This window comes from Anolis sagrei, chromosome 4 (genome assembly GCF_037176765.1).
Source record: "Anolis sagrei isolate rAnoSag1 chromosome 4, rAnoSag1.mat, whole genome shotgun sequence".
NCBI lineage: Eukaryota > Metazoa > Chordata > Lepidosauria > Squamata > Dactyloidae > Anolis > Anolis sagrei.
This window is the reverse complement of record NC_090024.1, coordinates 216,636,503-216,662,360: the sequence shown is the minus strand read 5'-3', so window position 1 is coordinate 216,662,360 and position 25,858 is coordinate 216,636,503. Positions and strand designations below refer to the sequence as shown.

Here is a 25,858-nt window from a genome sequence, read left to right as displayed (position 1 = left end):
TATTTCCTTAGGAGTCTTAGATACTACAATCTCTGCAGGGCCCTCTTCACCAACGCTGATGTATGAATGTCCCAGGTCAGATCCTCCTTCACAGTGACACCCAGGTACTTAAAACTGGCCACCTGCTCCACTTGGTCTCCATTTATGACCAAGGGCTGGATTTCTGGTCTGTTCTTTGTTTAAGCTCCTTGGTCTTAATTACGTTAAAAAACAGATTATTGTCCCTGAACCACGAGAGTTGCTGATTCACCTCATTCCAATAGGCAGACTCATCCCCTTCTGAGATAAACCCCACCACTGTTGTATCATCTGCGAATTTGATAATGATTATTGTTATGGTGGATGAGGGTGCAATAATATGTGTACAAAGTATAAAGCAGAGGACTCAACACACAGTTGTGTGGTTTCCCAGTGTTGCAAGTGAGAGCTGAAGAAGTGTGGTTAGTGGTTACCTAATCTAACCCTCTGGGAATGTCCAAACAAGAAGTCTGTAATCCAGGAACAGATTGAATATGGCAATCCAAGATCCATAAGTTCAAATTCCAGTCTATGTTGGAAGATTGTGTTAAACATGCAACTAAAGTCTGCAAAATTTATCCTCATATAATTCCCCCATTACTCCAGGTGGGTCAGAGCAATGTGGAGCATGATGGCCATGGCACTAAGAACACATCTCAGCAACACCTATCAAAATCAAAATAATTCTGTGAATGTACAAAATGTTATAATACTTGATAAGACCTATATATGGCAGCCTGGGTCAGTGTAACCCAGGTTGTGCCCACTCTGGCCATTTGCTCTTCATCTGATGTAATTAATTACATCATTCAGTTATTATGGAGGAGGATCCAAGCAACATAACTGCCAAACGATTGGATTTCAGCATGTTCTATGTCATTCTCTATTCTTTTGCTTTTTCTATTGAGGTGAATTTTCTGGCCCTAGATGGAACTATAATGTCAGCTTAGTTGTTCCATATGAACTTTTATCGACTGGTACATGAAAGAATGCTACCCGAAAAAACCTACAACAATCCATTAAGATTGTTGGTGATCTGGTGGACGATTCCAATTTCCTGCATTTTTCAAAATAGATCTCAGCTCTGGAATGAAGTGGGAAAATGTGCATTCAACTATTAAGTTTTTACTCCTTTAATGGTCCAGCACACTTCTACACAAAGAAAGGCAGGATAATCACATACGTGCTAATATTTCACAAATGAAAACTAGAACACACATGCCCCATAGTATTGTTTCAAAATAACAAAAAAAGATAATTAACATTCATGATATTCAGGGTTGCAAATGTGGAAGTAGGTGTTAAACATGCTGGTGTTGTGCTGAAATACTAGGTGGAAGAAATAGCCATCAATTTTCTCAGCAAGGGAGCAGCCTGAAGAACAGCTTCCACTGTGGTCCTCTCATGAGGCCTGCATAGATCAGTTGGGATGTAGGGAGATAGATGAGATGTCCCACATGGCTTTTCCCCACCAAATATTTCGATCTGAGGTTGGTTGAATCCACAGAGGGCTGACTGCATATAGGTGCATTTGTTGTTTCTGTCTTCTGAGACACAAGATATCCCAGTCTGATATTGTTTCACTATGGATATTCCTATGCATAGTTTACTTAATGCCAAGTTGATCATTCTTAAGAACCAATTTCTTAAGAAACCATATTAAAGTTTTTGATTCTGTAACTATAGTAAACTGGACCAAAATTAACAAAACTAAACAAAGATAAGATGGACACTACAGAGAAACAGCTCTTGTCACGATTGTCCTTTGATATCTTGGATGGCTCTTGATATAATTGGTGAAAAATATCTTTCTCTAGCAGCTCAATGGATTTTGTGTATGGGAGCCTTTTTTGCAAAATGGTTCTATTCCTCTCTTCAAATATATCATCAGAGACACTTTAATATATGAGAAAGTTCTAGAGATTTTAGCACACATGAAAAATCAGTCAACAGAATGATTTTGCGGCCAAAAAGACAAATGCAACATTAGGGTACATCAAAAGAAATTAGTATCCAGATAGGAGATGTAACCGTTTGACTCTGTTCCTCTTTGATTGGACCTCAAGTATTGTATCTATTTCTGGGTAAAAAATAATATATATATATATATATATATATATATATATATATATATATATAAAAACTGGAATGTGTCTAGGGGTTGATCAAGGTGGAGAGGAGCAATCCTATAGAAACGGTTAAAATTTGGAGAAAAGAAACGAAGAAGCAATATGACAGACATAAGGATGGCGGAAATGTCTGTTCCTCCAGAAGATAGGCTTCAGACAAATGGATCTTTCTTTCATTATAAGAAAGGTGATTCCAGCAATATATGAAGAATTTATAATACAACATAATTTACTGTAGATGAGACAGCAGATTCTCTTTCAATTTAGCAGGAAATTAGATAAACTTTAAAACCCCTTCCAGCTCTAAGATTCAAGATCTCTGGATACTTTATTTTCTTGAGACATTTGCAAGTGCCTGTGTCATGAACTTCTCTACCTCTAACAATGAAAAACTCCAGTGGAAACAGAACAATGCTGATGATTGGGAAGAACGTAAGATGCTACAATGATAAACCAGACATAGAATCATAGAGTTGAAAGAGACCACATGGGGCATCTAGTCCAACCCCCTGCCATGCAGGAAATGACTGCTTGAAGAATGAAGTTACAAGTTCTTTTGCAGGAGAGGGAGGATATGACATATTAATGAGCAGTATTGTTCATTGTTGTTTTTAATGTTAAAACAGATGTTTTAAAGAAATAAAAAGTTTATTCAACAAAATAAATTTTATACCAAGTTATGGTGATGTTAATGATTGGCATGTTGACCACTCACTACTAGCTCACATCTTGCCTGTACCCTCATTTGCAATACACAGTTTTCTAAACAGAGCTATTTCAATGACGGGGACATAATTGATCCTCTGACGTTCACAAGCGTGCAGGTTTGATGAGGGAGTGAAGATATAAAAGAGGATGCAGCAATGCAACAGCAACAGACCAGTCACTCAGATTAGAAAAATCTGGAGTGCTCCCCTGTTCCCAGGACACGATAAAAGTAAGAGAAGGCGAGGAGGAAGGTCAAAGAAGAGTGTGCTGACTTGTGAGGGTGTTGTTCCCAAAGGTAAGTTTAAATAGATACATGGATTTTAAATTTTAATTTTTACATTTCTACGAGAGAGCTGCTTCATCTCATTTTCCCTATCTATTTGCAAGAAACTTTGTAGCTTGCAGGGTTTTAAAAAATTCTCTGGCTTGGAAACCAGTCCACAACAGGGTGCATTTTTAAGGAAACGCACATAGGATTGGACTGTAAATTAGTGTGAAATATTCATAATTGGACTCTGACAGCATGTAGACAGCACATAATTTTAGAAGATTTCATCATACTTGCAAAACAGAGCATTTTCTAGCTCATATATCTAACACAGACTTCAGCGTTCCTGTTGTTTTTTAAATAAAAACTTTAAAAATCTGCCCCTGCCTTTTCATTTATTTTTCTTCAACTCCAAAAAAAAGAGTGGACATGTAAACTACATATTGAGTAGTTTACATGTCCATTTGTCCGAAATGCTAGAGAACAGAGCCGTTTTGGGGCTTCTCCCCAGATTTTGGAATATGAGAGAAAGAGAGAGAGCGAGATCTTGGAGATGGGACCCAAGTTTAAACATGAAATTCATTCATGTTTCATATGCACCTTATGCACAATATTTTAAATAGTTTTGTGCACAAAATAAAGTTTGTGTGCACTGAACTATTAGAAAACAAAAGTATAATTATATCTGCCATCTATGTGGACCATTTGGATTTAAGAGCATTTCAATTTTTTGAATAATGTATATTCAGTCAGTGCAGAGGTTAGTTGTAAACTTGTTTATGGAAAAAAAGGTTGCAGGTATGTTAAAATTAGAAGTGGAAGTGAGTAAGGAAATGATACATAATTAACTTTTATCTAAATGTGAAAATGTCAATAAAAACTTTTCAAAGCTAAAAGAAACATGTACCTATGTTTTGTTTTTTGCTTTTATTAATGCAGGTACCTTTTTAGAATTTTCAATGTTTTTACACAACCATTTTCTGTATGAAATGCTATGACAATGCAATTATGACAACTAAGCTCCATTAATTTCAAATACATAGACTTTCAAGTGTCTATCTTAACCAGCAATCTTATATGTACTTAAGTGAAAGCAAGTTCTGTTAAACTCAGTGGTAGTGTTATACTGGTTTGGGTGTTAGACCTGGAAACTAGAGTTTGAATCCCTTCTTTGCTGTGGAAACCTACTAGGTGATCTTGAGCAGGTCACACACTCTCATCCTCAGAGGAAGGCAATAGCACCCTTCCTCCCTTTGAACAAATTTTGCTGAGATAACCCCACAGCAACAATGGATTGTAGGTATAATATTATACCAAAACAAAACTCAAGGCTAAAGGACTGCTTTTAGCTTTACGCCTTTTGTGTTATTTTCTAGATTGATGAGGTAAAATCCCTGGCATAGTAAACAGTTTATCTGCCTCTAACAGTGACTGCATCATTATCTCTGCAACTATGATTAAGTAGCACTTCAACTGTTTTTCGAAGTACTATCAGATAACAGGGATGCATTTTTTGTTGACAATCAAAGGCTTTTCTTCTAAAAATGGATTTCCTTTTTTATTCCATAATGCACACTGCATCTATCACTTTATCTCCTGCGCCATCCCAAAGCCAAGATAAAACAACAGTGCCTTCAATTTCTTAAATCCAGTAACATCTTGTTGAGCTGTCAACTAAATCCAGTGCAGAGGAAAGAAACACCCTTTAAAAATATCTTTAGAAATATCAAAACCCTTGAATCACAAAAAGAAAAGAGAGATAAAATAACTATTTTTATCACTGCTATTCTGGTCTTGAGACCAGTCAACATGGCATTTAGATAGAAAACTGATCCACAACAAACCTAACTGCACATTGCAAAAAAAAAAAAAAAGTGTTCACAAGTTTATTCACATGATTGAATGAATAATAAATGAATAATAAACATGCAGCAGAACTAAGAAAACTTACATTTTTAGACTACACCTTCTCAAATCCCAGATACTGGGAGTTGTAGTAACCCTTCTCCAAAAAAAAATCTTCACTGGCTCTGGAATATAAGGAACTAATTGAGGTAAAAAAGAGATAGCAATGTATGAAGATTTAATCCATACAACCCCGAAAATCCAAGCACAACATCCCTTGACATTCAGAAAGCGATCCTGTTATATGAAAACACCCCCTTTCAGCCACTTAGAAGCACCAGGATAATGGACCAGTTACAGACTGCATGGTGTTGTAGATTACAACGGAAGGGTCACTTTATGAAATGAATTCTCCTGTCCTTTTACAGTTCTAAAACAGCAGGTGGAGACCCCGCTTGAGAGTGAATCTGCCTAGTCTTCCAGCTCGAAGCAAAATTGTATGCATTTCTGTGATAATTGCTCTCTTGGTTTCCAGGGTCTATGCTGTTTGAGTGCCATTCATTATGCAACTTAAATACTATCAGCCACAAACAAAAGGGGAGCAGGCATGTAGCCGTGGGGGGGGGGGGGGGCGCTTGATGGGCTTCACCTCCCTCCTCAAATTTTCAGGGTGGTCCGCGAGAAGGCCTTACTGGTATATTATTTGAATTGTTATGTTTATTCATGATCTGATCACCATGCTCAATATATCCCATATACATGTGGCTATTGGGATAATGATACAAAGGTTTGCTAGGGCAGATCCTCAGCCCCCCGCCCCGCTTTGAATCAAACTCAGCCCCCCCCCCCCCCCCGAATCAAACTCAGCAACTCCCGAATCAAAATCCTGGCTACGGGCCTGAAGGGGAGAATCAGCAAAGGAGAATCCTTGAAGAGAACTGGGTGGATATTCAAACTGTATAAATAAGAGTAGTTTTTGCCACTTGAACTACCCATGCAATGTCCTTTGTTAGTCTGGGTTTTGAGGTCTGAAGTACCCTTCTCTGAATTACAATAGTATCAACCTCTGCAACTAAAATTCCTGGGGTACCATAGAGTAGAGTCACTGCCATTAAAGACATATCAAAGTGCTATAATTGCATCATGTGGATACATCTGTGATCAATGACCATAGAATACAATGTTTTAGAGATTCCAAACAGCATTTTGTTGCTAGACTTAGAAACAGAGTTGGAAGAAACCACAAGGGCCCTCTAGTCCAACCCCCTTTTACGAGGCAGGGACACACAATTATAGCACCCTCCGATATATGGCCATCCAGTGTCTGTTTAAAAACTTCAGGAGTAGACTCCACCACACTCCAAGGAAGAACAGTCCCACTGTCGAACGGTTCTTACTGTCAGGAAGTTTTCTAATGTTTAGGTGGAACCTCTTTTCCTGCAATTTTAATCTTTTGCACCATGCCTTAGTTCCTACGGCATCAGAAAACAAGCCTGTCATCTCCTTAGTACAACATTCTTTCAAATATTTAAATATGGCTATCATGTCCAAGCTAAACATGCCCAGTCCCCTCAGTTTCCTCATAGGGCTTGACTTTGATCATTTTGGGTTGTGCCCTTCTGGACACAATCTAACTTGTGTTTATTTCTTGCTTTACTACAATACTATTTTTATTTTTAAATTACTGATACATTAGTTGTAAAGATAGAATCAAAGAATCTCAGAGTTGGAAGAGACCACAAAAACCATCCAGTCCAACCCCTTGCCATGCACTACTGCTCAGCAACTGTCTGGTGGGTCACTGAAATAAATCAACGATGTGTGCATAGAGGACAGTGTAGTAGACCCACTTGTTGTAGCCCAGGTGTACTATTTGGATAATGTCTCCAAGGCTGCATATGAGCCTGTCTTTGCAATACTAATGAATCCTAATTTTCTCCTTCCCCTATTCTTCTTCCTCTTTTTTTACAGATTGACCCAGAAGAGTGAAAAATGCTGTATAGGGCTATTCTCCTCTTCTATTTTGTCATGCGTTCCCTCTCCTCTCCACTCTATCCAGCACTTCGGTGGGTGGCATTCATCCTTATCTTCCTGCCTACTCAAAACAAAACAAACTCACAAAACCAGAACAAAATATTGGTTGGATCCCAAAGTTTCTCTAATAGTAGAAGTCAAACCGAGCAATATGCTTGGCACATTTTTAGAAAAGGGGCTCATTAAAGTAGTGAAAGATATCTTAACACAACAGATAAAATATCTGTTGTTTCTTGCATTTCACATCCTTTGTTTTATGATTAGTTGTGGGATAAAAGAGTTATAGTTTGTAAGTCTGGATGTCAAGGTTGTTGTTAACCTCCCCGCACAGCACTCTTTTGATTTTCCAATTTCCCACTGAGGTGTAATAGCTGTACAGTGCCTTCTGATCACTAGCACACAGAGCCCTTTGTCTCAAAATGCTCTTGCTCTTAAGGGTAAACATTGATATTATGTTTGTTTTAAAAGCTATCAGACATGCTCTGCTGGAATTGTTCTTATATGTGTAGTTGCTTTGTTGTTTTGTTGTATGTGCTTTTACTTTATTTCTCTGCATCAAACTGGCAACAATACTGCTAAAACAAGAAATAATGGACAATCGTTTTTGTGTAGAGGGTGAGTTGGATGAAATTGTAACCAACACATCAAACAAACAGACCGATATTTTGAGAAAAGAAGACACTTTGAAGTACAGTTGGATCTCACAGATAACACTCCCCTTCCAGGATAGTTTGGTGATGTCTCTTCTGAATGTATTGTGCACTCAAAACATTAAGGATTATTCTGAGTATCTGTCATATTATATCTGGCTTACTGTTTTAGGTACAGTCCACTTCCCATTTCTGGAAAGGCAGTAAGCTTTCAGTTACAAGAAAGTGGTCCGGTACAGAGCCACAATCTCTCAGTGGAAGAACAAGAAGAGGAGAAGTTTCTGACTAGCCCTCCTGAGAAAAGGTGAGTGTATTAGCTCCCCAAATCTACATGTCAAAAGAATGCAAGATCATTCCTAGATCACTCTTTTGTGTCCATCTAATCTAATACCGTGTTTTGTTCAGTGGCCATGCCAAATGCTGCTAGGAAGCCCATCAACACTGTTTGAAATCTATAGACATTCTATGAGCTGTTGCTTCTAAAAAAGCACACTGGCAGGGCACATGAGGGCACCTCACTTAGAAAAGGTGGGGGTGCCACCTATCTTGCTCAGATCACAAGCTACCAATATTCCCATCACATTACTTGCATACTGTCTCTGATTTGTGATCTCTGGCAGTAAAAAATACAATAATAACCAAGTAATCCGCTAACATTTTTCTGTTTTTATGTCATGACAAATCTACCGTCCAAGGGAGCAGATAGGAGGACATGGATGCTGAGATGTAAAAAGTTAGTAAAAACATTAGTGATCCCATCTTGTGCCAGTCACTTTTATAGATTCATTATGCAATATATATGAAGGAAGCACCAATGGCTTTCCAGAAAAGCTTGAATACATTATCAATATTTTAAAAATTAAAATATGATATACAAATTATAAGCCTGAATCTAATTTCAATGTCAAGGCTGAATAAACCTCTGGAAACAATTGCTGAAAGGCAAGTCAAAAATTATGTAAAACCCATGTGCCTCCTCTTTTTGGGCTGTTGGATTTAGGCCATAGTTGTAAGACATCCACAGTGTACTTCAGTGTAGCCATATTTCCATGTAGATGTTAGATGGGTCCAGGGCATTTCAGATATAAGAGTTAGAATGCTGTAGCTCTGTATCAACAATACATTACTTCAACAAAAACAAAATAAAGGCATTTCCCATGATGCACCTTATTCAGGTTTACTCAGTTCAAGTGCTATTGATCTTTAACATTTTAGTATTTCTATTTGTATCCATCTTGTCCCTTCATATACTTTGCAAATACTCAGAAGCACACAATGCTCCAACACAAGTAGCCTTTCTCCATCCTGAAGTGGGCTGCATGCTCACAAAAAGATGTAAATTATGGGATTTGCTACATCTAAATGAGGTGAGAAGCTAACCTTCACATGATTCTATGCATGATGCCAGTTTGGAAGGAGTCATCCTCACACAATGATTACATGCCTGTGTTTCTTTAGAACGCAACGTCATGCAGATGCCATATTCACTGACAGTTACCGTAAAGTCAGAGGCAAGCTGTCAGCCCAGAAGTTATTGCAGGGCATCGTTGGGAAAAGACTTGGGTAAGTGGGGTATCATTACTCATTCTCACTGTTATTTTGGTAGTGTCTGTCAAGCATTCAGGTCTAGGGAGGGTAGGCTGCTATAGTCCCAATTTAGCTCATGAAGTTAGAATGTAAGAGATGCCTCTCCAAAGATGCTCAAAGTTCAGTCACAGTCGGCTGCATTCGAAGAAAATGTCTTACAAGAACCCACTCACACTTGCCAGTAAAAAACTGGGGCTTCATTTGATGGCACAAATATAAACATTGATCTTATGACTATTATCTTCTTAAAGAATCTACGCATGCCAGTTTATAAAAAGATTCAGTTTATCTTTCTTTTAAAATGGTAAGAACTTTCCTGTGTGATCTAAAGATAGTAATTGGACTGGATATGCCATTTCTCCATGCACTTTTAGACTACAAGCAGTCCCAAAGTTACGAACAAGATAGGTCCTGTAGGTTTGCTTAAGTTGAATTTGTATGCAAGTCAGAACAGGCACATTTTAGGTGTGTGTATGTAGATGTATATATAAGCTTTGGGTAGCATAGGGTTTGTTTGCTATCTGTGTCCCCGTTCAGAAGATTTCACCTCACTTTCTGTCCCCTTTATAATTGGATTTTGAATAATTTGGATTGTTGTGGAAACAAGGATTGGTGCTAAAGCTTCAGTGGAAACCCCTTTTCCCCATGATAAGTCTTTTCCCTTTCTCAAGGTAGAATTTGTTGCCTCAGCTCCATTCTTAACTATGAGTAGTTTGTGAGTCAGATGTTTGTAACTTGGGGACTGCCTGTACAGGGTTTTCCAGCCTAGTGCTCCCCAAATGTTTTGAACTCCAGCTCCTATTTGTTAGTCCTGATAGTATGACACTTTCTTGCAAGTACCACTTGTCAAGGACATCAGGTGACCTAATGTTATCAAGTTATGAGCTATTTGAAGATAGGCTAAAATTAATTTTTTTCAGACTCAATGTGCAAGCTCCACAACAAAGCAGGGTTCATTTAGGTTCACTACAACCACGCTGGCTTTTTTTTTTTTTTTTTTTTGCAGAGAAGGCAGCCTAGGAGATGAAGACCATGAATTCTTGACCAGGCGCCATTCTGACAGCATTCTTATGGACAGTCACTATCACCAGCAGATGGTACTGAGAAACTTCTTGGGAGCCATGTTACAGAATAAGAGGTTAGTAAGCATATTCACTGGATTATACAAATAGGTTTATACAATAATATATTCTTAGGTGTACCCACAGCACTGAATGCCACCTAAAAATACAGAGTTAATGTCTGTTTACATTGCCTACTTATTTATGAATGCATAACTAAGTCTTCCACCTTGATTTTCCCAACCCCTGGTTTATCAGATGGATTTGTGGGCAATCAGACAAGGATAGCCTCAGATAATCTTGCTCTGAGTGCTGACTGAAATGAAGTGGTTTAGGTATCTCTTTCCATGTCCATTGAATAAACCCTTTAATAATATCCCCCGATCATTATATTGTTTCCCAGTCTCTGTAATCAAGTGTTCCTAGAGATAACCCTATATCCGACGTAAACCAGAAGTATTTTGTCAAGCTCTTCTATTTCCCTTCTGTCTAGGTCTCAAGATTGCAACCAAAACCATCTAGTCAGTACTCTGACCAAGCTCATGGAACTATAAATCAGCTTATTCCCATCTCATTCTGGTCAATGGCATTCTCAAGTTTGAAGGTTAAGAATTCAAACTCCCGAAACTGTTAGAAGAAAACAAACATTTGCTTGTGAGTGCTGATATTGTCAGAAATGTAATCTTCTACCATACTTACAACTGCATGAGGGAAATGTATGTTCCCTACATTTACTACATATATAGATTGGTGAATGTGTTGTCTGGGTCTGGTTCAAAAATAAAATATATATACAGCAAATTTTATACATCCAATTCTTTATTGTCTTCTATGGAGCGTTAATGTCAAGACACAGATGTATGCGATCAACTGGAAAATGAGGAAATGTCTCCCAGTACTGAAACTACCACAAACAAGAACTGTGCTGATGAACTGGGAATTAACACATTAATGGAAAGAATTTTGCTGATTTCAAGGCTGTAGATAGCTTTTTCCAGCTATTGCGAGCTACTGAAAGAAATTAAGGGAATATTCATAGTCAAAAGCAAATATTCAGAGTAATTGAATCAATGTGGTCGAAAATTTGCTGATACTCATCAGTAGAGTAGACTACTTGAAATGTGATTGAATGATTCTATTTTGACCAACCAACAGGATTCCTTAAGATATAAGGAAAACTTAATGCACCATAAATCATGATTGGGGAGGAAGGTTTATAGATCATAGGTATATAAACTGTATGCTTCCACGTCCTACAGCACAATCCCTTTAGTACTGGAATGGTCATGTACCTCTGGCAATGACAGATCAAGGAAGGAACAAGGTCTGGTTATGCTACTGTTCCTATTTCAAAAGCCACTGCATTTTCCTGGAGACTTCACAGGTGTATACCTAGATTGAAAGTCCAAATATAAGTGGCCTTTTAATTCCTCAAAACACATTATAACCTACTTTTTACTTCCTTAAGTTTCTTCAGCCATTCAAATCCCCCCCAAGTAGTTCATGAAATAGTGTATGTCTCCATGAAAACATGATCTAGAGAGCCCAAACGTACAAACTTGGTGAATCAGAATTTATGCAAAAACTGCTCCTTTTTGTCAATTTTATTTTAATGGAAAAAAAAGACAAAACAACAGGTTTGGGGCTCATCAATTTCTATCATTCCGGGTGGTAGGCAAGAATTTTTATGTCATGAAACAAAGCATTTCAGACACTGAACAGAAACAGTGGGGAAACACTTCTTGTAAAAAAAAAAGACATCTTTCCAACATTACAGGCAATTATTTTCCACATTTCAGTTTCTGGCCTTTAAACTCTTCTTTGGCTCCTTTCCTTTGTACCTCAAACTGATCTTCCTTCAGTTCTTCCTTTCTTCTGACATTAGTGTGTTCTGCAAGTACACAAAAATATCCTCAAAGTTAAATTCCATATTGAAAACACCAAATTGCCATGATTATCCTTTTACAGACACAATGAAGAGATAACAACATAAGGCTAAAATTATGCCATACTACATCTAATTTACAGATGGCCAGGACCTGAATTTCAAACCTTTGCACTTCAGTGTTGTTGTATACAGTGAATACATGTCTGCAGCTCTATTCTATAGATATTAACAAAACTGAAAGTACAACTGTGCTTAACAGGTCTTACATCCAATTATGTGTTTACAGGGGGTCCCTGGCTTTCACAAATGATTGGTTTCAGGTCCCCTGCAGATACCAATAAAGGTTAATGCTCAAGTCCCTATTACAAACTGAGCAGGGAGGCAGGAAGACTGACAGCTGTCTGCTTTCCCCTTTGAGCTGCTTTTCACAAACATAGAATCATAGAGTTGAAAGAGACCTCATGGGCCATCTAGTCCAACCCCCTACCAAGAAGGAGGAAAATTGCATTCAAAGCACCTCTAGTAACAACCTAGTAAAAGTGCAGCTACTACTCGCCATCCTGGGATTGAAGCAGTACTCCTACACAGTCATTCATGGAAGATGAAGCAGGAGCACGGCTATCACTCGCCATATCCCTGTAGAACATGCTTGCTGCTCTGTAATGAGCAGTGCCCCTGTATGGTTGTTTGCAAGTGACCAAGCAGGAATACTGGCATTGTGACCAGTCACCATATCCCCGTGGAAAACTGCTTGCTGCCTTGCGATTGGCAGCAGTAGTGACATTTCTGCATGTCTGTTCCTGAATGAATTTGCAGGAGTGCTTATATTGTTTACTATGTTCCCACAGAGGCAGCTGTATGGTGGTTTACAATTGAAAAAACAAAAGCACTGCTATTGCTAATCACAGGATTGTGTGAGAAGCTTCCACAGAGACATGGGAAGCAACTGTGGCTTACCAAAGCAGACTGAAAGCAAAGACATGGTGGGTTCACCATACAGCATTATAGCCTAATTAAACATGTATCTATGGATTTTTTCAGTGAAATTGAATCGTTTTTTTTAAAAGAGGTAGCAAAATTTAAAATACCCTCATATTCCCAACATAAGCTGAGTGTTAAAGTCTTATTCTGTCTTTAGAAATATGGAAATAATAAGCCTAAATGAAGACCACACTAGCTCCCATCCACCACTTTCTACATATGGAGGGTGGCTCATCTTCCATTTTCATAAGATAGAGTTCTGAATTTGGAACTTTTTTTCCTCCAGAGTTCCAAATTGTAGGGAGAACCTGCAAAAACAGAGAAAGCTCTTCTTTGCAGAAGACGAAGGGAAGGGTGGAATTAGCATACCTTGTGTGTTTACTATATTTCACACTGCTAACCCACAAGCAGGATAAAGTGTATAAATATGATCTGCAATTAAAAGGTAAGGGGCGGAGTGGTGAAAATAATAGCAAGCATCTAAACTTTTGGAATTATTCCAAAACTAAAGGCTACTAGATAAACAAAGAGTAAGTAATATGCATGTGAAGGCATTCTTGTTGCATTATACAGTATCTTTTCAAACAAAAAACATACTCAAATATTTGCATTTATTTATGGCGTAAGGTAAAAGCACACAGGAAACAATGCTGCCTCAGTTAATTTACCTTATTAAGGTAACTCTCACCTGGTAGCTTCATGTCTTTCCTTTGACAAGAGAAGGATATTTTTAGTATATACAACCTATAGTAATTAACTATCAAGCAACCAGGAGTTCCAAACAGTGCTCATATTATTGTTACAATAGCTTTACAATACATGGTAGTATTATCCCAAAATTGTAGACACTAGGGAAGAGAATTCCAGCTGCATGAAATATGAGCTCGGGTTTGCAGATGGATGTGTTTATGGATGAAACACAAGTTTAGACTTGCAACCTGGAAAATTGGTTTGGGGATTACTCCTGAGAAGACATGCACAGAACAAAGACATGATTCCTAGATCACTTTGATTAGGTTCTACTTTGTGAACCTGGCTATTTCCATCACTGAAATGCATTCCTGAAACCCCTCTCAAACTGGAATTATTTTCACAGATAAACAGGGAAGAGACTGCAACTCAGAATTCATACTAAATTTGTAGCTACACATACTCGACTTCCCAGCTCAAAACTGTTAATTATTTTTAAATCAAATAAGCTATCTCCCTGTCATTCAAATACAGAATGAAAGTGCTCGTAAAGTGTCATCAAAGACTCCAAAATGTCATCAAAGACCCCCTCAAACTCACTTTGCAGAGCAAAACTCAGAATTTGTAAACCTGAATGTATGCTTACAATCCAGTCTGGCATCAAAATATTTCATTGATGTTAATGTGTGCAAGAGAGTGCATATTTTATATATCTATGGCATCAGCACATAAGCACAGAATTTGGAGCTGTGGTACGCAATCTGGCATCCTTTGGGACTGTCTAGAAGTGGGACATGTTGGAGACCAACATCCTGGTTGCTTGTCATTTACGTGGCCCTCCCTCAGGGTCAACCTAACTCTGAAACTATTTGAAAGCACACAACAGCAACAATCCTATTTCATCAGCCAAAAGCAGGCTTACACTTCTCACTGAAATATTAATAAATTTATATTTGTTAAAATTGTTCTTCATTTTAATTATTGTATTGTTTTTAAGGTTTTTTTGCACTACAAATAAGATATGTGCAGTGTGCATAGGAATTCATTCATGCTTTTTTCAAATTATAATCTGGCCCTCCAACAGGTTGAGGGGCTGTGACCTGGCCCTCTGTTTAAAAGGTTTGAGGACCTCTGATTTAACCCACTGTGCGGGCTCCACTCCTCTATTACTGAGAAGACTTAATATGCCACACAAACTATTGTGCTGACTTAAGTATGCTGAAGAACACAATTTCTTTGCCAATGGACTAAGATTCGTTTTTTCAGAGAGAGAGAAAAATCTAGCTTTTTTTGTTTACATGGATACTAGAAGATCAAAGCACAGAAACCTCAGAAGTATAGCAGCATAACTTTCATTGTTTACTTGAACAATTTTCTCAGTCTCTCCTATCAAGAGTATTTTACTCCTTAAAATTCTTCCCATGGAGTTAATCTGTGCAAAGTTTGCTTCAACATCATTTTAACGTTAACAGGCTCTCCAGATTGCTCAGAATTACAATTTTGTAATTGAAGCAAGCATTTTAATTTTTCTTTACTTCATGAAATAATAGCATGTTTGGGAAAAGGAGAGGTAAAGGCATCTTCTTTAGATTATTTTAGGATACAGCAAACTCAAATGTTCTCTTAGACCAGTGGTTCTCAACCTGTGGGTTCCCAGATGTTTTGGCCTACAACTCCCAGAAATTCCAGTCAGTTTGCCAGCTGTTAGGATTTCTGGGAGCTGAAGGCCAAAAGCATCTGGGGACTCACAGGTTGAGAACCACTGTCTTTGACAAACTGACATGTTTCTCTTGCACATGGCTGACAATATAGAGACACAGTCTGTACTAATGTACTCATTTTACCCTACAATCACAACTTCAGGCACAATGCTATGGTACTAATATGAACTGATAATGCAACACTTTGAATCTAATTCAGATAAAAAATAAACAACACAGCTAGTTTGAACACTTAAGCCTCTCATTTTTGGATCAGTGAAGCAACAGAGCCCAACAGGAAGGAGAGACACACAATTAGGCAAGTATGGTTAGCAAAAGCTTTCACTTTGTTCCTGCTAGCTTGCCATTACAATTATGAGAAAAACCGATAGAGTTGTGGGAATAATGTCATACCCCCAATACTATTGGACAAAAAGCTCCATCAGCAATTGTCAGTACAACCAGTGATTATAACAATTATTATTATCATTATTAGTATTATTTACATAGTGCAGCACAGCCTATAGCGGGGGAGGATGGTGAGATCTGCAGCTGTCAAGCAATGCTACATCTGTTTATTTTTAAGGCTATGGTTGTTAAAATAAACGGAAAAGGAAGAAATCTTTACATTCTAAGTTATGACTTAATTAGAAACAAGGCATGAGAAACATACATCTGACAAGCCCTGACAGATGTTCATGCTACTCTAGTAACTTTAACAGTAAAGGCAGTGTACAAAAAAAGGGAGCTGAACTTTAATCTTCTTGTACTTTACATTCTAGCCTCACGGTGCACAACCTGACACCCTCCAGCTATTTTGACTTCAGCTCCTAGAATTCCTGATCATTGGGTAAGCTGGCTACGGCTTCTGGGAGTTGGAGCCCCAAACACCTGGAGGACCACAGGTTGTGCATTACTGTTCTAGTCTACTGCTCCAGGTTCATTTCTCCCTTCCTAATGCCCGTACTTGATGTGAATTGAGATAAGTGGATGAAGCAACAGACTGAAGGGTTGTATGTAGTGCAGTTTCCCATAATGCTAATTTTAGTTTCAAGGGCTTTCTCAGCTGCTCTGTATTTAAATAGCAGATTTGTAGGGGGAAAAATACATCATTTTGTCTTGCTTGTCTCTTGAGTTCATTGATTACATTACAAGCTCTCACACACTCCCTTCAGAGCTAAGGTTATGGTCTCAAGACACAGTGGAGTAGCAATGTTAATGAAGCTAAGTGCCTGATATTAATAGAACAGGAGAGGCAGATAGTACTACCAATAGTGCTAATTATGACACTTAGGAAAATGCAAATTTACTTAGAATAGTTTTAAATTGGTCAGCATCTCTAGTAAGCAAAGGTTAGCATGTAGGTATCCATTATCACATGACACAGACTTGGAACAAAGTGAGAGTAATCTGAATAATGTTAAACTAACTGTAATTCAAGGAATGAGGCTCTTTCAGGTTCAAGGATGTGCTTGGCAATTTGTTAAGATTCTATTTGGCACAGAGAGAGGTGAACAAGAAGCATGAAATGAAGCAGCCAGCATGCTTAGGAAAGGCAACATCCAAAGACCCTTACTTCTAGGAAGAAGAGCTGGTCACTAGTAAATAACCCTTTTACCGCAGTGTTCTATATTTTGCCAACCTACTGCTCTGTTCTGCAGCGATCCTGCCAAAAGGAAAAAGGGATAAAAGGTTCAGACAGGAGAGTAAGCGGAGAGAAAAACTGTTCCAGGAACCGACAACACCTAAAAAAAGAAACATGCAAGCAGCAAAACCAGACCTTCCAGCAACTCTGAAATATGGGTGTGCATCAAGGAGTTTCATAATACCTTAGAAGATGATTTATGCCACAAAGGCAGGTGTGACTGGAAACCAATATATCCAACACCAGAATGTTAGCAGAAATGTTACCATAAGGTATTATTCACTAGACTGAGAAAATAAATTGAGAATCTTGTCTTGTGATATGCAAACTATTTTATTATAACCTTGATGCACAGCTGCTGCTAACAAGAATTATTATTTTATTTATGTTGCTAGAAGCCCTGGTAGAATTGAAATAGAAACTCAAGTCTGCTTGGCAGCTATTTTAGATAGCACACTTTCTGTTGCTGTTGTGTGGGTAATCTACCCATTCTGGCTGGCCTCTACTGCATGCCTTGCCTCCATGTCATTCCTATCAGTGTCTAATAGCTGAGTGTAGGTTATAGCAAGGAAGAAGTGGAAGAATGTCTGACATGGTGAACACTCCTGGGAATTTTTAATTCACTCTGTGTCACATTGATAAGAGTAGGTTCCTTGGTGCATTCCATTTCTCTGGGTTTCCAAACCACTAAATGTGAAGTGCTTTGAGTGTCGCATTCTCAGTTTGTAAACTGTCTTTGTAAAAACAGCACTAAGGCCACTAGGAAAGTCAGGGGAAAAGATTGTTTGACTCTTTGGACACAGCTCCCATAGTTCCATGCAAGCTAGGACTTCAGGAAAGTGGAAGCTTGAAGCATCCAGAGAGTCAAAGATTTTCTAACCACCCTTTAAACAGAGTAGAAGACCAAAATGACTCCCTGTGGAATGTAACAGCTGCTGCCTCAATGTGTTACAATTTCTAAGTGCTGGTAGCTTTAGCCTTCTTCAAAACTTCTCATGCATAATAAACCAGAAGTGGGCAAACAGAGGCCCTTGGTCTGATCTCATGTAGTCTTTGATGTAATTTCAAGAGCCCTAGAAAAGCATTTATTTCAGGTCACTGCAAAAAAACAAAAAACAAAACAACAACCTGTCTTTCCTCAGTAACTTTGAAGGTGGGTAGGAAAACAGAAAAGCAGAAATAGCAGCGAGAAATTGATTTTTTGTAGTTGTGCCAACCTCTGGCTTTAGTCCCACCTACCAACCAGCATGAAACTCCCGAGAGATTGTCGTTCAGGTTCCTCGCTTCTGTGACAAATACTTTAAAGAAAGAACAGGACTATGCCACTGCTGCAATCAAACCTATTCCATATCCAAGCCTCTTGCTACAAACAACAGAAATGTGACATTGGTCAACAGTATGTCTCCATATGAACGACACATGATTGGGACTGTGTGCAATGACTGAACAGGGATCCCATTCACATGTGTACAAGCTGTATCATCATCATAATTTAAATTATTTATACAACACCATCAATGTACATGCATCCCAGATGCCAAATTTAACATCTATCTATCAATGAATCAATGGGACCTGTGGCTCAGCTCTTCCCTCCCTCTCTCCCACTTGTTTATGAATTCTGTTCCCATGACAAACATGGTCATGGAACTGACTTCCAGGAGCATTCGTATGAGTAAAGGAAGATTACATGGAAAATGTTTTATGGCTATAACTGAACTCCCACTGTAGATGAAAAAATATACCAGTCTAAGTGAATATGCAGTGGCATCAGTTTAAGCTATGAAGTGCCTCTCACAGCCTGAAATATAAATGCTGGTCATAAAATCAAGAAGCAATACCCTGTGCCAACATGGAAACTAGGAAATGTTTGGATTATAACTATGCTGCCAGGGGAATCCTGGGAGCTTTCCAACACATCTGGACAAGGATGCCCTGTTGGATGCACATGGTGCTTGTAAAGCCAGCCTTGTCATTAATATCATGACAGCATGTTCTTTTGCAGTTGTGTGAAAAAGGAGAGAGAAAAATCAACAGAACAAGTGAAGTTTTAAAATATGATCTCTTAACTTTGGAAAGACAAATCATATTTTCCTGCTGTTATGTAAATGGGGGAGAAAAAGAATTCCAAGGAGTGTTCACATGACAACATTGTCCTAAATCAGTGGTTCTCACCCAGTGGGTCCCCAGATGTTTTGGCCTTCAACTCCTAGAAATCCTAACAGCTGGTAAACTGGCTGGGATTTTGGGAGCTGTAGGTCAAAACACCACTGTTCTAAATGGTCCTCAAACTGTGCCCTCAGAACTTTTCACTTCTGCCTATACATAGCTTCCTTCAAACAACTTGGTGCTCTCCAAACCTGTTGGATGACTGTGCAGCAGTCTTAACCATCATAGGTATCATAGGTAATCTAGTTCAAAACATTCAATGAGCACCAAGTTAGGAGATGGCTAACCTTTCCTGTTCCAATGTATCATTCTTCTACAAATGAGACTGTATGGTCAAAATTTTAAGGGTTAATCCAGTTTTTCCTTTGGAGGTCTAAAAGGGGAACGAGAAGATAACTGCAAATGATGCTGGTTTTAGTTGTTGAATTTTCAGCATTACCAACTGAGAGACAGCAGCCTCTGAAGAGTTTTCATTGTAGAGTCAGCGGGAGCTGCTTGGATTTCTCACAATGTAAAAGAGCAACACTATGATTGGAACTTTGTGGGAATTAAGGCAATTGTTCCAATACTCAGCTGCATTTTCAGAAGGAGGACGGCCTGCCAGGATGTGTGTCAGCATGCTAAGGGTGTAGTAAATATATTAGAAGAAGAACACTCTACAGGAGTTGTTTTATCACTTGATCTCCCCATACATGGAACCTCTCAATCGAAAGACAGCAGCATCACAAGGCAGCAAGAGTAATGGTAATACCTCATGAAAATGGCTGCTATCAAAAAGAAATACACCAAAAAAATCTGGGAAGATCATTATGCATTAGGCTTTTTCCAAATAGCACACCATTTATTTATTTATTTATTGTCTGCTGCCCTGCTTATCTTCAGAAGAACCTATAATAATATCCATGTTTGGCTTCTTACCTTTTCACAGCTTTCTGTGCTAACATTCTGTTGCCTGCTAGGAAGGTGAGGCTGCCAAGTATAGCCAGGTACTTCATGGTCTGAAACATATTGAGCTGGGTCCAGTAGACATACATGAGCCCCAACATGGCTATTAAGAAAAGAAAGACACCAAGGCAATGGGGGTGAAATTACATTGGGAAAGACTGAACATCAACATTCACAGCACAGGCAATATAGAATAAATGCATACCAGTTCTTAATTTCCATCATTATCTGGATTGCATGGAAGTAACAGTGAAGCTATATCACAAAAATTACTTCAGATTCCAAAATGGTGATCAATTATCGATTGGGAAGAAGAGAGTGCATATGTGCTAGATCTAAAAGACCTTATAGAAAAGGCAGAAATATTAGCCTCCACTGGATACAGCATTTTGAAATTTCTATATCTCTCAACTAGATTCTGGGAAAGTTGAGAAAGTTGGCAGTTTATGTTGTTGACTAGAAATTATGGTCCATAGATCCATCAGTGAACAAACAGTCATTAATAAATTCTCCCATCTCAGGAGAAGTTCATTATGCAAGATACATCTACATGGTTTCAAGTAATACTCCTATCGGAGGTTAGTTTCTTTCTCATCCTTGTTGCCACTGCTAGGAATTTTGCCACTATGAGAGTCATCCTGTGGCACTGGTCCTCTAAAAGATATGTAGCAATCCTCTGCGGGGGATGGCTGGTCATGTGGGACAGAATTGGATATAAAAGTTGGTGAGATTGTACTGTGTAATAATGGAACTGCAATAAAATGTGCTCTATTGTTTCTACTTCAATTCCTTCACAGGAGCATAGTCTTTCGGAGTAAGAAATTCCAGACAGACTGCCTCTTAGCAGCTCTGAGGGGAAATGATCCAACAACTTCTGTGCATCACTAATATTAGTGAGAAGCCCCTGCCACTCTCACAATAGACAAGCAATCTACACCCTCAGCCTGAACATGCTTAAAAGAATTTGCTCCAATTTTTAAGTTGAATATGAACCACATTTAGTTATCACTGAAAGTGACAGAACATGTAAATTAAGTCCTACTAAGTCCACTTTGAAAATCATGATGTGTATAAATGTAACTCAACATATGCCCTGAACATCTACCTCAAATTCATGCAAACTTGAACCTTTCAATTAGCTAGTTTCATTATTAGCTAATAATGAAAGGACCAAGGCAGTGACATCTCTGGCCCATCCTCTGTTTGGATATCAGCCAGCATATCAACGCATTAAATCAAGAAATAGCTTTCTAAGATCTACAGGGATACTCGCAGGAACACCTCAGCCAGCGAGAGTCCATAAGTGGCAAGCAAAAACCTGGAACCTCAATGTTTGGCTGATATCGAATGAGAGACTACCCCGTGGGCACACAGAAGACTGAACAACTTGGAAGGTGCTCAACAGACTGCGCTCTGGTACCGTGTGATGCAAAGCCAAGCTCAAGAATTGGGGTTACAAAGTGGAGTCCACGACATGTGAGTGTGGAGAAGAACAAACCAGAGAACACTTACTACAATGCTGCCTGAGCCCTGGCACAAGCACAACGGAGGACCTTCTCATAGTGACACCAGAGGTACTTCAAGTGGCCAGTTTCTGGTCAAAGGACATTTAGTATAATGCCAAGTTTTTAACTTTGTTTGTGTTTTTCAATACATTATAACTGTACCATCAATTTGCTTCTGACATGATAAATAAGCTAGTTTGAAAGGGCTCAATAAATACCAATATATTGCTTCTAAACAATAGTCTATTTCATTAGGGAAACATGAAGCTATGGGGAAGGCAAAACTAAAAATTTATGTGCAGGATTTCAAAGAAGTAGAGGATGTCTTCCAGGACACAACAGCTTCCCGTGTTTTTTTTGTTAAAGAATTCAGTATTATGAAGGAAAAGCAACACAAGGAAATAACAAGAGATGCACTGATGCAATGGCAATCTTTAGCCAATACTATAGACTTGTGGCAGAGAAACCAAGGCACTTTATGTAATGTCTGTAAACTAGGTAAATGACTCAGGGCCCCCTAGCCTCTTTTTCAGAATGCTATGTACGTATACACACACACACACACACACCAAAGTTAAATAACAAGCAAATTTGGAACATTCTGTACTATGAAATGTATCTAAATGGAAGCAAGAGAAACCTAGTCTAATGGCAGCTGTTTAACTGATGGGCAACATGTATTTAGCAGCACAAAAATAATTCTACGAGACAGAAATAGGGCGAAGGGGGGAGGACAAAAGGTACTATTATGCCCATTATAGTTAATAGGTTGTGAGCTCATGTGTCATCAGGCTCTTGCTTCCGAGCTTACGTGGTAAAAGACAAATGGAGAGGAATCTCTCTGCCACTTACCTGCATGGCCCAAATGGAATATAATGGTGCTTGGAGCAAAGCTGAAGTTGGATATGTTGGCCCCAATCTTTATCCACTGAAGAGATACAAAACAAGAGCATTAAGTGAAAAAGATCAATAGACAATTAAACCAAATCACATTCATCCTCCCTGAAAATAAGAAATCTACCAACTTAAGAAAGGATTCTAATTATGTATGCATGTATTTATCTCTGTGTTAGCATACTTGTGTATGTAGATCAGAAACCATAACAAGTGTACTAACTTTTACAATTAATTCTATTCAAAATGACTGTTTACATAAAAAGAGTACACCTGTGTTGGAAAGTCTCACTGGCTGTCACCTAAAACCGAGAAAACATACACAAAAGTAGAAATTTGAGAGGGGGAAAAGTTTAGACATCAACTATGTTGATTAAATGTTTTATTGATAGCAGAATGAAACCATATAACATAAACACTGACATGGCCCCATAAAACTCTAGCTAGCATTGCACTGCACTGTCTCCCTGTGGCCAAGCTTTATCTCCTCTCAACTTCTAACTTCAAACCAGCACTGACTGGAAAGTATGTCCTGGTTTGGCTATGGGAAACTTACCAAAATAAAGAGCAAAAGCAGTGGAGAGAGAATCAAGGCTGTGAATGTGTTAGATACCACAGTGGGAGGTCTCTTCTCAGGTTCTCTGAACAGGTGCTATAAAAGAAGTAGTTCCAGGTAAAATTGATCAGAAAAGTAGCTCATTTCAGCAAGTAGACAGAAAACTATGGGTCAAAATAACTACCCTTCATTTATTTGTAACTCTATTCTATAGAATTCACACAATTCAGAGTCTGTTGTTCAACCTAACAGAAACAGCAGGTGCTCTTGGTTACTTTCAGGGTACTAGAAATCTCTGTATACTAAATCACCACCAAATTTGGAAACTGTCTAGAAGGTGGTGGATATAATGCAAGACACTTTAAAGACCAAAGTATTTTGGTCCCTGTGTATGAAGAGTTGATAGCAGGGCCCACTGATGTCACCAGGTCTCCAGCCAAAGTGCCAGATTAAGTTTTTATATTCAGGGAAAACATCAAAAAGAAACAAAAAGGTGGTGATTTGAACTGGTGCCAACTGAGTCCTCACTCAGGTGCTTGCAAATTCTTCCTCCTTTGTGCAGAGTCGGAATTGCCAAAAAATCTACAGATTCAACAAAACAGTATAATCTTGTAGCAAAAAGGTGGCGCCTCACGCAATTCATACATGGTATGCATCCATCTATGAATCCTAGGAGAAGAGAGAGGGAGGGGGGACCTCTAGTCTATAAGAAATGTAGGTTTATTTACACTAGATATCTGTAAGGCCACATAACATTGAAAATTATCTTAAGAATGCTCAGAAGAAAAATTGAGAAAAGTAACCAACTTATTTCCTGCACTGTACCTGTATCTCTGGCTTTGGAGTGAAAAGGGTTTTTGACAGAACTGTGGATGGAGCATCTTCTTCTGGAAATTTGATGACAACATCAGCCTGAAAAGGATGTTATTGGTAAATGAACCTCCTATAAACACTTTACTTATGCTTGATTAATACTGAATATTATATAGTTATGTTAAGAATATATGTTGCTTTCGCCAGGAACATTCCTACACACTGCCAGTTGGTAAAACAAATACAAGTGCTCATGTGCGCACACAAAAAATGAGAAGGATCATCTGTCTGTTAATGCAAATTTGTGGGAATGGGAGCAATTAAAAATAAAATAGACTTGTTGATTCTTTTCTTTTTTAGCACTAGGAATTAATTCTGTGCAATGTCTGCACAAAGTAGTAACATTAGTTTTCAGTTTATGTTAAATATGATGGCTTAAAAGACAGAAGTTGAGCGCTAGGCCTTGATAGACATAACAAAGATTTACACTGGGTCAATCCTCATTTTGGCAATGGTTAATCCCTCAATTGCTCTTTCTATCACCCAAAAGGGTCTGCACAGGCAGACAAGCCACTTTTTGGTAAATCTGAGCATGAATGCATTTGCCTTTAGAGTATTTTCCTCTTAGAAAGTTATGGTTAAAATAAAGAGGAAAAAGACAATTTTCTAACTGAAAGGTTAGAGCATTAGAGTTTTAAATTCCCTCAAAACAGTGAGCAAAGAATTGTGCTTTACCTAGAGAAGATACAAAGATCAACATGACAACAACGTGACGCTACGTGTTGAAACATTTTACGCCAATGATATTACATATATCTAACACTGATACTACAGGCAAGCGGTGTGCAAATAGTAAAACATACCACATTCCAGAGGATTGGGTTTTCCAGAGTAGCATCGCCAATGATCAAGTAAAGAGTATAGGTTCCAGAGGCAGAATCAAACTCTGTTTTCCTCTCTGAAGTATCCAGCTCAAACTTGTAGATATTTTTGCTATCTGGTTCTGCAACAAACACTACTTCTTGACCGGTCTTCTGATTGTGAAGACGAACAAAGGTCTGCAGGAAGAGGCAGTTACACTTAGCACCCAACAAAAAGTGGTAAGGCTTTTACACTTATTTTAGCATCAGATAGCACAACATGAAAGACTTTGTAAAAAACCACCCTTATTTCTGGTGGTATAAATGAGACAACGTAGCATGTGATTTTCTGTCCAGGGAGAATAGTAAAGGTGTTACTTTTAGAGCTTGGAATAAATCATAAGGCTCAATCATTTTCTCAGTGATTGCCCACACTGTTCTCCCAAAAAGTAAAAAGTGCTTACAAATCATGGAAGGACAAACTAGGAAAAAGAAGAGTGTGCCATTCTGTTTTACATCCCAATTTCAGAACAGTATAATGTTGCATCTAGGAGACTATTATTACATGGTACCCACTTTTTAGAAAAGGGCTCCCAACAGAAAAGTAAGACTGGGAAGTAATTCTAGGAATAGTGATTTAAGAGAATACATTTTGATGTACTTTATTTCATTATTATAATACATAGCATAACATGCAACAAACAAAACTTTTGTGATCTTTCACACAAAAAAATGTGGGGTTCTAGAAAGTTTTTTAATGTGAAAAATTTGTCCATTTTGTACAAATTTTTTTCACATGGACAAAAACATTGTTTCAAAAGCCACACTGTGATTTGGTGCAATTTTTTGTGCCCCCCCCCCAAAAAAAAAAAAACAAAACCCTAAACACCACACACACATAAGTACCTGGAG

At 38.4% G+C, this 25,858-nt stretch overlaps 2 protein-coding genes across 4 annotated transcripts in view; one reads left to right on the top strand and one right to left on the bottom strand.

Moving 5' to 3' along the window:
• The first annotated feature begins 2,991 nt into the window (after positions 1-2,991).
• GHRH (growth hormone releasing hormone) lies at positions 2,992-11,090 on the top strand. Its single transcript, XM_060772222.2, has 6 exons — positions 2,992-3,150; positions 6,940-7,034; positions 7,825-7,956; positions 9,111-9,215; positions 10,246-10,377; positions 10,794-11,090. The coding sequence occupies exons 2-6, from the start codon at positions 6,961-6,963 to the stop codon at positions 10,852-10,854; spliced, it is 504 nt and encodes a 167-aa protein (XP_060628205.2). The 5' UTR covers positions 2,992-3,150; positions 6,940-6,960; the 3' UTR covers positions 10,855-11,090.
• Positions 11,091-11,889: 799 nt separating this feature from the next.
• RPN2 (ribophorin II) overlaps positions 11,890-25,858 on the bottom strand; it is a 39,310-nt gene continuing 25,341 nt past the window's right edge. The window contains exons 12-19 of one of the 3 annotated variants that reach the window (XR_009631305.2): positions 24,950-25,144; positions 24,099-24,185; positions 23,274-23,369; positions 22,676-22,751; positions 20,292-20,421; positions 17,136-17,225; positions 13,838-13,877; positions 11,890-12,191 (exon numbers count right to left, since the gene is read on the bottom strand). Coding sequence is in view for 2 of the 3 variants with exons in the window: in XM_060772220.2 (XP_060628203.2) it covers positions 17,174-17,225; positions 20,292-20,421; positions 22,676-22,751; positions 23,274-23,369; positions 24,099-24,185; positions 24,950-25,144 (636 nt within the window). In the remaining variant the exon portion in view is untranslated. The remainder of the gene's footprint in view (positions 12,192-13,837; positions 13,878-17,135; positions 17,226-20,291; positions 20,422-22,675; positions 22,752-23,273; positions 23,370-24,098; positions 24,186-24,949; positions 25,145-25,858) is intronic. The other 2 variants (XM_060772220.2, XM_060772221.2) reach the window with 2 other exon arrangements.